This window comes from Antechinus flavipes, chromosome 5 (genome assembly GCF_016432865.1).
Source record: "Antechinus flavipes isolate AdamAnt ecotype Samford, QLD, Australia chromosome 5, AdamAnt_v2, whole genome shotgun sequence".
In the NCBI taxonomy this organism is placed as follows: Eukaryota; Metazoa; Chordata; class Mammalia; order Dasyuromorphia; family Dasyuridae; genus Antechinus; species Antechinus flavipes.
Window position 1 is genome coordinate 224,432,398 of NC_067402.1, and position 14,272 is coordinate 224,446,669.

General features: G+C 40.2%; 1 protein-coding gene across 1 annotated transcript; it reads left to right on the top strand.

Annotated features, from left to right (window-relative positions):
* Positions 1–332: 332 nt before the first annotated feature.
* On the top strand, positions 333–9,083 carry KRT78 (keratin 78). Its single transcript, XM_052000289.1, has 9 exons — positions 333–922; positions 1,574–1,791; positions 2,722–2,782; positions 3,450–3,545; positions 4,543–4,707; positions 5,201–5,326; positions 7,757–7,977; positions 8,217–8,251; positions 8,364–9,083. Exons 1-9 carry the CDS (start codon positions 530–532, stop codon positions 8,579–8,581), a joined length of 1,533 nt encoding a protein of 510 aa, XP_051856249.1. The 5' UTR covers positions 333–529; the 3' UTR covers positions 8,582–9,083.
* Positions 9,084–14,272: the final 5,189 nt, after the last annotated feature.

A 14,272-nucleotide genomic window follows, 5' to 3' on the forward strand; every position in this document is an offset into this window, starting at 1 on the left:
CTATCCAGTCCCATCTCTGCTTATTTTATTTTCTTCTCATATCATCCCACCCTTAAGTGATGTCCCAAACTATCTGACTGTCCCTGGTTCTGTTTTGTTTCTCTGTCTGTGTCCTGGGTGTGTATGGGTCCCCATTTCTGCTTTTAGGAAGAAAGTTGCCTGAAGTAAGTTTTTGTATCTCCTTGTTCCTCTGAAGTTTAGGGTTCTGCTCATGGCCAGGCTGGGCCTTGGGTTGGGGGATGATTGACTCTGGCAAGGCTGGGCCTGGGCCTGGGGGATGATTGACTCTGGCAAGGCTGGGCCTTGGGTTGGGGGATGATTGACTCTGGGTGTGTTTTAGGACAGGTCAGTATGAGGGGAAGGGAGTGACAGACATAGTCAGACTCATATCATCCTCGTCCATCCTGCTCTCCCAGGTCCAGCCCGGCTCTTAGAGGGGATAAAAGTCTCGTGCTGGAGCCCCAGGGCAGGAACTCATTCACCTCATCTGTCCATCTGTCTGAAGCTGCTGAGACCATCCGTCCTGATCATGTCCCGTGTGCCATTTGGTGCCCATGGAGGCTTCAGTGCCCTCTCTGCTTGCTCTGCCCGGCTGGGGAGCTGGCGCAGAGCTGGCAGCAGGGAAGCAAAGACAAACAGTGGCTTCAGCAGCCAAAGCTTTTGTTCCCTGGGGGAGGCGAGGGGCCTCTCTGGCAGAGGAGGGAGAAGCTGGGTGCCACGGGGCAGATTTGGGGGGAAAATTGGACAGGGTGGGGTTGGGGCTGGTCTTTGTCCCCCAGGAGGCATCCAAGAGGTCACCATCAATCAGAATCTCCTAAGTCCTCTCAAGATTGAGATTGACCCTCAGTTCCAAACTGTCCGGGCTCAGGAAACCCAGCAGATTAGAGCCCTCAACGACCAGTTTGCTTCCTTCATCGACAAGGTGAGGGTCATTGTAGTCAATCCCCTACAGCGACACTTTCAGCAAAGAGATGGTTCTTGGGCCCAGGTGTAGAGATTTTTGAGGAGAGAGGGATTCTGGCTTCTCTCCATGACCTGTCCAATCATCTTTCAAAGTTAGAAAATCCCTTTCCCCCACCTAGCTATCACATCCCCCAACAGCCTTAAAAGCCATTTCATCTTGTGGGATATTCCAGGGGAGGGCTGCAGGGCCTGTTGTTTATACATTGTTAATCAATACTAGGGTAGGTACTTCCATTAACCCTTCCAAAAACTCTAATGTTCTTTATAACCTGCCAAAGGGGAAGAAAGATCAAATTAGAGACTTGATTTGTTTAATTAATCAAGAGACAACTTCACGGGGCTGACCAACCACTGGATTATAGCATCTTTAGACTTTATCTGACCCCAGGAAATGAGTTGCCCTTGGAATTTAGCCAAAAAGTGGCAAACTTGAGTCTTTTGATAGCAGGGTTAGAGCTCCCCTTTCCACTGTCCATTTTCAATTCTGAGGCTTTTTTGAAGGCCTATGTACTTGACTTTGGAGAATTTTCAAGATTCTTCTCAGGCTTTTTTTGGAGGCCTATACACTTGACTTTGGAGAATTTTCAAGATCCTTCTGTTTGTGTTTCAGGTTCGATTTCTGGAACAACAGAACAAAGTGCTGGAGACCAAGTGGCAGCTTTTGCAGGACCAGGAGGGAATGGGCGGCCACCTTCAAACCATGGAGCCTTTCTTTGAGGATTATATAGCCAGGCTGAGGAGGCGACTAGAGCAGCTCCAGGGGGAACATGGATCACTAGCCTTGGAGCTGAAGTCTTGTCAAGAACAGGAGGAGGATTATAAAACCAAGTAGGAAAAAACATCTCCTGCCCTTCTCCCCCATCCATCTTCTTTTCCTGAGGGTCCCGTGGAGATGGACAGAGAATTAAAGCAAGAAGGAAGTTCAGGGATTATTTGGCTCAACTTTCTGATTTTGCAAAGATGGACACTGATCCAGAGAGTCGAAGAACTTGCCTCATCTAGCTAGAAAATAGCCACATAATCTGGGTCATTTAGTTCTGAGTCAGTTAGGTGGTCCAGTAAATACGATTCTGGACCTGAAATCAGGAAACCTCATCTTCCTCAGTTCCAATCTGGCTTCAGACATTTACTAGTTATGTGACTCTGGCAAGTTATTTAACTCTGTTTGTCTCAGTTTCCCCAGTTTCCAGTTTTCAGTAAAATGAGCCAGAGAAGGAAATGGCAAACCCCTCCAGTATCATTGCTTAGAAAAGCTCCAATGGGGTCATCCGGAGTTGGATATGAATGAAATAGCTAAACAAACAACACCTAGTTCTAAGATCTATGCTTTTTCCACAATACCTGGCTGCCTCTCCCTATAGCTTTCTGAACTCAGGAAATTCCTGTTCAGCCACTGTGAGTCAGTGGAGTTCAGATTCTGACCATTGGGTTGTCAGGATGGGAGGGAGAAGGGTCATTGAAGATAGCCCTTAACTTCCAGCTTCATTCATGCCCCTGCTGGAGTTTCACGTCCCTGACCAGACCTTCCTCTGTAAAAGACCTGACAATAAGGGCTGGGATTCAACACGAGGAAGCAGTTACTTAATGAGAAAGATAGAAAACTTCTTAAAAAGCATATAGAGGCTTCTGTTCTGTAGAGTTTAAAGACATGGGAGTAGGGAGGAAAAAAGGATTATATCAGGACTGACTGGTTTAAAGCCAGTAGAACAGATAGGATGACCTCTAGGGTACTTCAATCTGTGTCTTCTCATTTGAAAGGTATGAACAGGAGGCTTTCAAACGTCCCAGTGCTGAGAACGACCTTGTGGTTCTCAAAAAGGTGAGAATACCCTAATGTTATTTCCTCTGATGATGATCTTGATGAATAAAAAATAACTTATATTTCTATAGTGTTTACCGTGTGTTAAATATTGGGCTAAGTATTTTACAAATATTATATTTGATCTTTACAACAAACCTGGGAGGTAAGTGCTATTATTATTTCCATTTTACAGATTAGGAAATTGAGGCAGATAGAAAAAAATGACTTGTTTAGGGTCACACAGCTATTAAAAGCTTGTATTTCAATTTGAACATGAATCCTGCCTCTCAGGGAGTTCCCAGGCCATTGGATGAAATAGGACATACAACCCTGGACATACATACTCACATATACACGTATACAAAGAGCTAGGGATTGATAAAAAGATGTCTAGATATTAGTCCTTGAAGAAGAGGGAAGGAATTATTTAAGAAGAACTGGCTGGGATTAATCAAAAGAAGACTTACTGGAAGATGAGAGTAAAAGTCATTGTTGTGAAAGAGGGGTGCCCTATATTCAACCCTAATGTTTTCCTGTATGTTTAGGCAGAGATTATGAGAGGTTTTGTAGAATGAGGATGGAGCTGGAGCCTAGGATAGAAAAAGGTGGTTATTATAATCTAAGCTAGGAAAAAGGAACCAGGCAGCAATGAGCTGAGGTCTCTTGCCTCCATTTTTCTCCCTAGGACACAGATGGTGTTTACATGAGCAAGGTGGAACTACAAAGCAAAGTGGATACTCTTCGAGAAACGATCTGCTTTTTGAAACGTATCTTCAATGAAGTGAGGACTGCACAGAGTCTGCTGAAGGCCCACGGAGGGGGAAAGGGAGTGGGACAAAAGGGATGGTTTCTGTTACCAAATTTCTGAGTAGCCAGGAGGGGTACCCCTGTTAGACAAATTTGCATATTATGTTTCTCCAGACTCTATTGCTTCAGAACCCTCCCATTCAGTATTTTCCTCAAGCCTTGGTCCTCCTGGCCCCAGATTCCCCATCATCCCCATCCCTTTTAATCCTTCACAACTTTTACTTTATTCCTTATTCATTCTCCTTATTCATTCTTCCTTTATTCCTTATTCATTCTCTCTCAACCCCTTCCTCTTCCCTTCAGTGCCCTAACTCATTCCTTGCCCCAAGGAAGTATCCTTCAATCCTTTTCTGTTTCTTAGGATCTCACCAACTCCTCTACTTCTCTCCTTCCTCCTTTCTCTCCCAGTATCTCCTCCCAATCCCTATGTTCTTCCAGAATCAGTTAGATGGAGCACTGGGCTTGGAGTCAAGAAGACTTACATTCAAATATAGCCTCAGACATGATCTATATGACTCTGGGTTAGCAATTTAACTTTTCTCTGCTTTAGTTTCCTCAACTGTAAAAAGGGGATAATAATAGAACCTACCTTTCAGGATTGTAGGAGGCTCATACAATACACTTTCCTTTCTTCTCCCCTTCTCCTGTGCTATACTGTAGCCTTCTTCTCAATTGCCCCATAAGCTTTTTTTCTTTTTCTCTCTATTCCATTCTCCTACAGTGTCCCCCATAGGTCCTCATTTTCTTTTCTTGATTGTCCCACCAGGCTTTACATGTCTCCTTGGGATGCTTATTCCTTTTCTCTAGAATATAACACCTTGACACCTTTCTCTGCCCAGTCCCTGTCTTGACATGCCCTCTTTGGTGATTCTGAGCACTGATTCTAAGATTGTATCAGCCTAGAAGCTTAAATGCAATTGGGACTCCAGACTGGAGTGGAGAACTCAAGATAATACTTTCTCTGCCTACAGGAACTCAGTCAGATCAAGACTCATGCCAACGATGCTTCAGTGGTTGTTTCCATGGACAATAACCGATACCTGGATCTGGGAAGCATCATTTCAGAGATCCGAGCCCAGTATGAACTTATTGCTCAAAGGAGCAAAGCAGAGGCTGAAGCCATGTACCAGACCAAGGTCTTTGTCCTGGCATTGTCTGTCCTTCCATTCACTTTCCATAGTTCCTATCTAGAGGTCATTTGGACTTTCTCCCAGTCATACGGCCTGTGCTGTCCGGAAGGAGTCTGGGAATTTGATGACTGGATATATTCTGTGTCATGTGATATTCTGCTATTGAAAAGGGTTAGGGGAAGGTGCCATTGTCCCCCTCCTCTGCAGGGATTGTGATGAAGGGGGGAAACTGATGATGTTCAGTGTCCCCTAAATGTCCATCCATTGAGGAGGCTCAATCTTTGAATGCACATTCTTATATGTCCTGGAGGGGAGGACTGAAATTCTTTCAACAGTCTGACTTAAATCCATTAATGGACATCATAGACTTGGACATGGGGAGAAGTGGTTGTACATAGGGGATCTAGAGTATTCAGGGTCAAAAGTGATCTTGTAGGTCACCATTAGGGGATAGGGACCACTAATAAGTGACAGTGTCACCTCTGCTTCCTTCATTTAGTATCAGGAACTTCAAATGTCCGCAGAGAAACATGGAAACAGCATAAGAGACACCAAGATTCAAATCACTGAGCTGACCCAAGCAATCCAGAGACTTCAAAATCAGATTGAGAATGTTAAGAAGCAGGTAGGTTCTTCTGGTCCCCCAGACCCTCTTCTTCCCCTTCAGTGTCTCCATCCGGTGCTGCCTTTTATGTCCCTAAAACCTATCCTCCACAACTACTGCTTCTCTTTCTATTGAACCCTCCAAAGACAGGACTCAACCCTCAATTAATAAGGAGTGTAAGGAGAGAAATTTGTTTATATTGTTTAGGATGTAGCTATGTGACTATGGCATCATAGCCTTTCCGTGGGTGATCTGGCCAAAGGTATATAAATTTTGGTTGTTGAAACCTTGCAAAATATTTTGGAGTTTATGGGTTAGATTTCTTTTTTTTTCTCTTCCCTATTTAGCTATTCTATCATAAAAACTGCAACAATTAATTCATTTGACCCAAGCAACTTCATTTATGATTTCTTGAACTATAGTATTGGAAAGCTAGCTTTCATGAAGCTCATTGGTGTTCAAATGGATCTGCTTGCCCATGACTAAAATCCAAATTCCTCTGGCTCTCACTGATTGACCAACAATACGTTACACCCCAAATCTCACTTGGATTATTAATTTTTTTTTGGTTTTGATGATTTAGACTGAGTATAAATTGCAATTTTTTTTCCGTTTTGACTAGAAATGCTGAAGGTCTTCCCCTCCCAGACTGATTTTTTTGACTTGGTAAAAGAAAGCCCCCCCTCTTTGGACCTATTTATTACTTAGCCTTAATTAATGAATGGGTGTTGTCTCAGACAAACTGAGACTTGGGAAAGATCTAGCTTAAAAAGACCAAGGTTTCCCCTGCATCTAGGACCACCAGCAGTTGTCTTGCTATTAGACTCAGATGACTCTGGAAGAGAAAATGAGGCTGGTGACTTGCATAGCCCTTTTCTCATTTAAATTCAATTCATCTGCAAGTCAAGATATCACCCTTCTGATGTCACTGATCTTCCTGAATAAAGAACAAATAAATATAACAGTTATGTGGAAAGGAGATCCTAATTATTTTATCTGGAGACAATTTCTTATTTTCTTCTATAACCCTAAGTAACTGAATAATATTGCTAGGTAAGGCACTATTTACAAGATCACTTCTTTGTTTTCTTAACTCCTTTGTTGTTAGTTTTGAAATTACTATGGATTTATTCATCTTATCTAGAACTTCAAAGGGGAAGTAGTTTAAACCAAAAATGCTTAATTCTTTCATCCTACCCTAGAGAAAGTGTAATGTAGAGACAGTCTTGCAGTGGTCCTCAAAGCGTAGTCCAAAGAATTGTTGGGGTCTCTGAAACCTTTTCAGAGGGTCTACAAATTCAAAATCATTTTTTATTTCTAATATAGTAAATAGCTATAAATATAGCCCATGTGAACAAAAACTCTTTGAACAGATCCTCTATAGTTTTTAAAAACAACATGAAGATACTGAGAACAAAAGTTTGAGAACCACTGGTCTAGAGGTAGAAATGAAAAAGACAAGAATTAGCTCTACTTAGGTGGGTGCTTTGCATCAGTCCTAGAGGTGATGCTTTTCATCGTGTGTGTGTGCGTGTGTGTGTGTGTGTGTGTGTGTGTATGTATGTATGTAACAGAGGGAGTAGAGTCAGGAAATGGGATGAAGAAGCTGGATTTCCTTCTGAGTGGACTTCTTATAGGGTAGTTTTATGGCTTGTTACAAAGGTCTTTGAATTCCCAGGATATCAGCTCAGTCTTTCCTTTCTCCTTTGCCAAGTTATTCTCTAAATCATCTTAGTTTGGGTTACAAGTTCCACTTCTCTGAATGCTCAAATAGTTATCCCTCAAATATTCCTCCTGATGGAGAAGCATTATGCCATAGACAATCACAAATACTAAACAGTACTAAAATGTTTAAGTTTTTTAGAATACAGTTTTTAGAATACAGTTTTGGGTTCTGTCATGTGAACATGGTAGGGAATTTGTACATTCGATCGATCAATCAAATACTAATTGGATATGGATTCCATGTCTTATTTCACTCTGATAATCTGGGAATTCACTATAATAACTCCTCACCTTTCTATGGCACCTTATGATTTATAATGAACATTCCTTACAATAACCTTTGGAAGTTTAGGATATGGATATTCTAATCATCCCTGCTTCAGACATTAAAAGGAGCCAGAGAGTTGAAGTAATATGCCTAAGTTCACCTAGCTAGAAAGTGCCAACCTGAGATTTGAATCCAAGGCCTCTGTCGAATAGTCTAATACATTCACTCTTCATTCTATTTCCTGACGCCTCCTTTCTCCCTAATGGTGAAGGCTCATACCCATTCAGAAAGAGCTAGAAGGTTGCCCAACTTTACTCTATGACAAAGAAGGAGATAAAGTAGAGGGAATTAACTCAGATCTCGATCTTGTGAGGAAAGAGAAATTGAAACATACCCAGTTTATCTCCAAGTACAGTTCCCTGTGATAGCTACAATAGTTGATGCTTTTCCTCTTCCAGAATGCCACAATCCAGTCAACCATCAATGATGTTGAACAACGTGGAGAACAGGCCATCAAGGATGCTCAGGTCAAGGTGATGGACTTAGAAAATGCACTTAAGAAAAGTAAGCAAGACATGGCAAGACTGCTCCGAGACTACCAGGAACTGATAAGTACCAAACTGGCCCTGGATGTGGAAATAGCCACTTACAAGAGACTACTGGAGGGCGAGGAGTGCAGGTAACTGCGGGGATCTTGAGGACTCTGGGATGATGTAGCAGCAATCTGATAAAGGAACTTTCATTGAAATACTTACCTTCATACCGTAGGTCATTTTCCCACTTTGAGTCAGTATTCAGATCTACAAAGAGGGATTATGAATTGGGTTCTGGGAATTCTTCTTGTCCTGTGGGTTGGTTACTTATATGGATTCAGAGGATCCTGACTGAGATTTTCCTCCTCTTGTCCTTTTTCAACAGAATGTCTGGGGAATACATCGACAATGTCAGCATCTGTAAGTCCTGGTTGACTTCTGGGAGGGAGGTAGATGCTTTGGTGTTGCTCTAACCCTATAAAAGGTGACAAAAAAGCCCCATTGTTATTAATAGATACATCTTTCTTTATAGCAATGGTTGGTGGAGGTACCACTAGCTCTGGAGGATGTGAGAACTCAGGATTCAGCTGCTCCAGTGTTGTTGTTGGAGGCTCCCATTTAGTCAAAGACCCTGGTTCTGGATCCATCTCTGCTTCTGGCTCTGGCTTCTCTAAATCCAGTTCCGGTTCTGTCAATGGCACCATTTTGAAGAAGACAACTATGTCAACTTTGAAGACTATCATATACTGAATGACAGTGTGGATCCCAAAGGCAGACCCTTTAATGTTCCAGACAGAGTTCCACAATTCAGAGCTTTCCCTCCTCAACCAGCTGGGTCCCTTTTATGTTCCCTCATAGTTGCAGACATTGATTAATGCTTTTTCTTTCCCACAAACAATAGCAGCTCACATTTTTATAGTTTCATTTTCCTCACAATGTCTCTGTGAGTCATGTAGTACAAATATTGTTGTACCTATTTTAATGACAAAGAAAAAGATGATCAGAGACTTTACTGATTTACCTGAGGTCATATAACTATGAAAAGCCAGACTAGGACTGGAGCTGTTTTTTTGAGTGGCTGCCTAACAGGGTAGAGAGAGCATTGGCTTTGGAGGACTTGAGTTCAAATCCCAGCTCTGTCATAGAGGTACAAATTCTCAGGCAATTTGTTTAATCTCTTTGGGTTTCACTTTCAAACAAGGGTTTGTGATTCTGGAACAACAATAAAGTTTATTTGTTTCCCAGTCCTGAAGAGCTCCTTGTTTTGTTTTTGTTTTTTTTTCAGAAAATTTTGAGGTTCCGGGGTGAAGAGGTATTATTGTCTAGTGACTCTAACTCTGAGGACTGGGTTCAAATCCAACTTCTGGCGCATGTTACCTCCATGACCTTGGACCATTGGGTCATGTGTTTTCTCATGTATAAAATGGCTTCTCAGGTCACATCTAATTCTAAATCTAGATTCTTATGAATTTCTTCCCCAGTTCTCAGCTTAGAGTTCTCCTTGTTTACATGTTTATTTGTGTTTTTATTTTTGTTGCCTGGGTTTCCTTTCCTTCTTTCCTCAGTACTTCCTGTTTCATACGCAAATGCAGAGAAGACTCTACCATGATCCTTTCTTATTATGTTAGATTAAGCTAGTCCAGCCTGAACAAACACATTTCCTGAATTCAGACAGATTCTAATCTAGATCCAACCACAGATAGAAGGAACAAGTGAGGAAAAACTATATGGTCCCACTAACAGGCATAGTGGACGAAGTGATGGGCCTGGAGTCAAGAAGATTTGAGTTCAAATCCAGCCTCAGAACTTACTAGCTGTATGATCCTGCTGGTCTCAGTTTCCTCAACTGTAAAATGAAGATAATAATAGCATTTTACTTTTAGTGTTTTTTTTTTTAGAATCAAATGAGACAATATTTGTAAAGCACTTAGCACAGTGTGTGACACATAGTAGATTGTATAGAAATGTTTATTCCCTTTTTCTTCTCTTCCAAGACCAAGAGTAAAAAGAATTAGATTCCTTTCAGACTTCTTCTCCTTCATTGTGTAATTTTGGAAGACATTGGTTTAGCTTTTTAGGTCTCTCTGGTTTCCATTTCTCCACTTCTTTGACTCTTGTGGGTCCCCTTATTTCTTGGTCTGTCTCTCCATGGCATCTATCTTCCAACTTAAAGCTGTTCTCAGCTAAGTCTTTTAAGTCAAATGACCTTCTAGTTATTTCCCTTCCTATTCTGAAACTTATAGTAGAGCTATTTTCCTCATGTGACAAATTGACACTCCTCAGTTAGGGTCCCCATCTGGTCTCATCTCACCGGGCATCCTTGATCAGACTCCTTGTACTGGCTGTATCTCAAAATCTTAACCATCATCCTTCTTCCCCTACCTCCCTCTCTGATCCCTTGCATTGAATCCTTGGACTTTATATTAGTCTTTCTCATCTTTATATTTTTAATTTATTATTATTTTAATATTATTTTATTATATATGTTTTTATTTATTTTATTTTTTATATTTATTATATAATATAACATATATATTACTCTTTCTCATCTGTTTCTCTCCCCCTTTCTCTTTCTCTCTGTCTCCCCTCCCCTATCTTTCTGTCTCTTTCACTCTTTATCTCCTCTCTCTTGCTCCTTTCTCTGTCTCTTTCTCTCTCTCTGTCTCATCTCTGTCTCCCTTTTTTCTCTGTCTCTGTTTCTGTTTTTGTCTCTCTTTCTTCTCTCTGTATTTCTCCTTTCTTGCTCTGTCTCTTTCTGTCTCTGTTTCTATCTTTCTGTCTCTTTTTTCTCCTCTTTCTCTTTGTGTCTCTTAATCCTCCTCTCTTTCTCTATCTTTCCTCTCTCTGTTTTTTCTCTTATACCTTTCTTCTCTCTCTCTCCTTTCTCCACCCTTCAAATCTCAAATCTTGTTAAGTTGTGTTCCTCCCATATAACAAAGAAAAACTGAAAAACCAACCAACTAAGCAACCACATCTGACAGCATATGCAACATTTTTCACTGGTAGTTTCGCTTTTTGTGCTTCATCTTGTTCTCCAGGACTAAGATTAGTCATTGAAATTCATTTGAGTTCAATTGCCTTTTTGTTTACATTATTGTAGTCACTGTGAATATTGTTCTTTTGGTTTTGTATAATTTCACAAACATCTTCTAATTGTAACTTGTAAATGGAGTACCTCATGATTCTAGGTTCACACAAACTGGGTTAAATCCTGAATGCTGATGCAATGAAGGTCATCCCTTTTCTTTGGCCCACTGCTCCAATCTGGTGATGTTCCAGGAAAGTCTCCCAACATACTCAGAGTATAACTCATGTAGATTCTTCAAATGTGGCCATCAGGGTACCCAGCTTTAAAATAAGCTTTCAAAGCAAAAAATGCACATTGTATACAAGACAGTTCTCACTTTATCCCAAAGAAAACAGGGAAGATTCAAAAGACTCTCAGGAGGAAACGCATACAGCACATTAGTTCTCCTTAGGAGTATGTTGGTAAATGTCTAACAGTCAGCTCTCCTAAAAGACGCAGCACATCTTTAATTTTAATCTGCATTGTTAACATTTTATTAATAACTTTCTTAAGTCAAAATAATCAACAGAAAAATAATCAGCTCTTGATTTGTAATGTTTGCTAATATCTAAAGTACAAATATTCACATTGAAAATTTAACAACTGGTTTTTGTTAGCTGGTAAGATCTGGCTTTAGCATATCTCTTTCTGAAAGATAGAACTTAGAGTTACCATCAGATCAACTCTTTGACATTTTAGTAATGCTCTCTTCTCTAAACTCCTAAAGATTCTCTCTAAAACTCATTCTGTGCTTTAGATTTCCTCTAGAAGATGGATATACTCTGGGGACTGTGTATACACAATCCCTTTTTCAACCGACTCTCACTGTCCTAATAACTTGATCTTTTCTCTCCAATAAACAGGAATAATGCATACTGTCTTTTTTTTTTCCTTCAAGGAGCATTAGGAAATCTCCTTATTCTTCTAGAATGTCCAACTTCTAAACTTAAGAACTCTTAAATTTAATATTACTTGCAAAATAATACCAAAGAAATCTTCCTTTTCTGATTAGAGCACTTAGATTTTGAGACTCTAATACTTAGAGAATCCTTCTTCTCCACAAATGAGGTGAGAGTTCAAGAATATTAGATATGTATTACTTTTTTGGACCAAGTTGGCGAAGCATCTCCCACATGCTTCTGCTGGGAATCTATCAGTGACCTCATTGCTACTGTCTCTTGAGTTGGAAAGTTTGACTCTCTGGACCTCTTCTCCTAGGCTGACTGCAAGCACATGATATATACTATTGCCACAAGTTGGCCAGAAACCAATTATTTTTGTGGGGGAGGAAACTGTAGTAGGGCACAGGTCTCCTAAATGGAATTCCAAGACTTAAAGTCAACTGGAAGTCAATCCCTTATCTATAAGTGAGAAATCAAACCCTCCTGGATGGACAGCTTTCCTCCAGTGGATCCTTGCAGTATATAGAGCAACCCCAAATAGAATTCTCAGATAAAAGTTTCACCAATAGATCCTGAGAGTACATATGAAAATCCAAATGTGAATCCAGAGGAAGCCAGAATTAATGAGAAATCAATGTTTTATCCTTTGGTGAAAATTAATTGATTGATCTTTCCCTTCCAAAAGGGATCATTAGGCAACCTTCTTCCTAGAAACTTAGAATCTTTAAGAACCACCAACAAGCTTCTTGGATTTATTCCAAGACTGGAAAAACCACTGAGATCAGTAAACAAACAAACAAACAAAATCACCTGTAACAAAAGTACTGGATACTTGGTATCTATTGGGAACCAGCTCTTCACACAATAGATGAACTCCAAGATGTAACATGTGGTTCAGGATCCTGAATTCCTCATCCAGAGTGTGCCCATCATCCCAGAGCCACATCAACCATTGGCTATTTCTATTTTTTGTTGTCTGTCAATTTGCTGGGTGTGGAGTGAAAACTCATAATTGTTTTAATTTGTATTTTATTATTAGTGATCTAGAATATTTTTATCTGATTTTTGATCATAAAAATTTTTTCTTTTGAAAACTTTCTTCATGTCTCCCAGATTCCTCATCTTTTCTTCCTAGATCTATCCCTTCCCTCCTACCTAGCTATATTGATCCACATTTTTCCTCCTTTAAGAATCTTTCCTTGGATAAATCCACTGACATATTCTTTGGGTCCTTCATCATTCTAGTGCTTATGTCTAGAACTCTGAACCGAGAGTTTTAATTTTGTCTTTGTCTGTATCCTGGAAATGTGCTTGATATTACAAGACTGCAAATTTTCTTAAGATTTCTCTTTGAGAACCCAGGACATAATGGCAGGGGTGTGGGTGTATTTTCAATGTAGAGCAAAGGTAATGTTGATCAAAATACATGCATTCAGGAAAGCTCCCTAGAAACAGGTTTTCTTGGCCATGGCTTCTAAAAGGAGGCATTTTTTCCAAACAAAGATCATTGTGAATAGAAAAATGTTCTCTAAAAGTGATTCTAGATTCCTTATGTTTGGGATTTGCCATACAGTGCATGCAGAACATTTGGAAATAACAGTCTTTTGGACTTTAAAGTCAAACAATGATAGTTGTTAAAAATGCAGGAAGAATGGTAACTTGGGAGAATCTTCCCTTTCTCTTTCTCAGAGCATGGGATAATGGAAAAATGCCTGGATCTTGAGTCTGAAAGACCTGAATTAAAATTCCGAGCTTTTGCCACCAGTTACCTGTGGGACTTTTCTTGCTGAGAGCCTCTCTGGTTTTTATTTTCCTTGGTAAAGTAAGGGAATTTGGACCACATGGCGCTAAAGACATTTACTTCTTATGATATCTTATGTTATCTCCATTCCTGAAACAAGAGAACATGGGATATATTCTTCCCCCTATCCCTTTCTATTTTATCTCCCATTCTTTGGCCTCTATGAACATGAGTCTAGAAATTAATTGTCCTTTCCTTTTTTAAGGCTTCTAGAAGGAGTTTTGTGGCAATTTAGGAGAATGGAAATACTGGTTGTCTTTCTCCCACCATAAAACCTCCTCCCCCCTCATTTTCACACCTGTCATTCCAGCTGTTCCCTTATTACATCCTTCTACCATTTCATCTTGGGCTGCTGGAGGACAATACCTTAACTACTTCCTCTCACACGAGCTTCTTCCAGATAATTTAAGAGAATCTATAGCCTTGTTTCTTCAACTTAGAAAGCTTTGTGTCTCTCCTAGATTGTAAACTCCCTGAGGGCAGGAATCTTAACATGAACTGAATCTCCCATAATAACCTAAACATATACTTCATAGTTATTGAATGAATACATGAATAAACAAGAATAGTTGCAGCCTGTTTCCTGTCATCTTAGGTTCAGCAGGTAGGAAAAAGAATTAGAATTACTGATTACATTGAAGGAAGTGGAAGACATAGCTTTCTTCTCCCAT

What these genes read in the sequence shown, in the direction of transcription:
- KRT78 (XM_052000289.1), top strand. Translation starts at nt 530, where the DNA reads ATGTCCCGTGTGCCATTTGGTGCCCATGGAGGCTTCAGTGCCCTCTCT. An exon ending in ACCTTGTGGTTCTCAAAAAG is followed by an intron (nt 2,783 to 3,449) that starts GTGAGAATACCC and finishes TTTTCTCCCTAG; the next exon opens with GACACAGATGGTGTTTACAT. An exon ending in TTGAGAATGTTAAGAAGCAG is followed by an intron (nt 5,327 to 7,756) that starts GTAGGTTCTTCT and finishes TTCCTCTTCCAG; the next exon opens with AATGCCACAATCCAGTCAAC.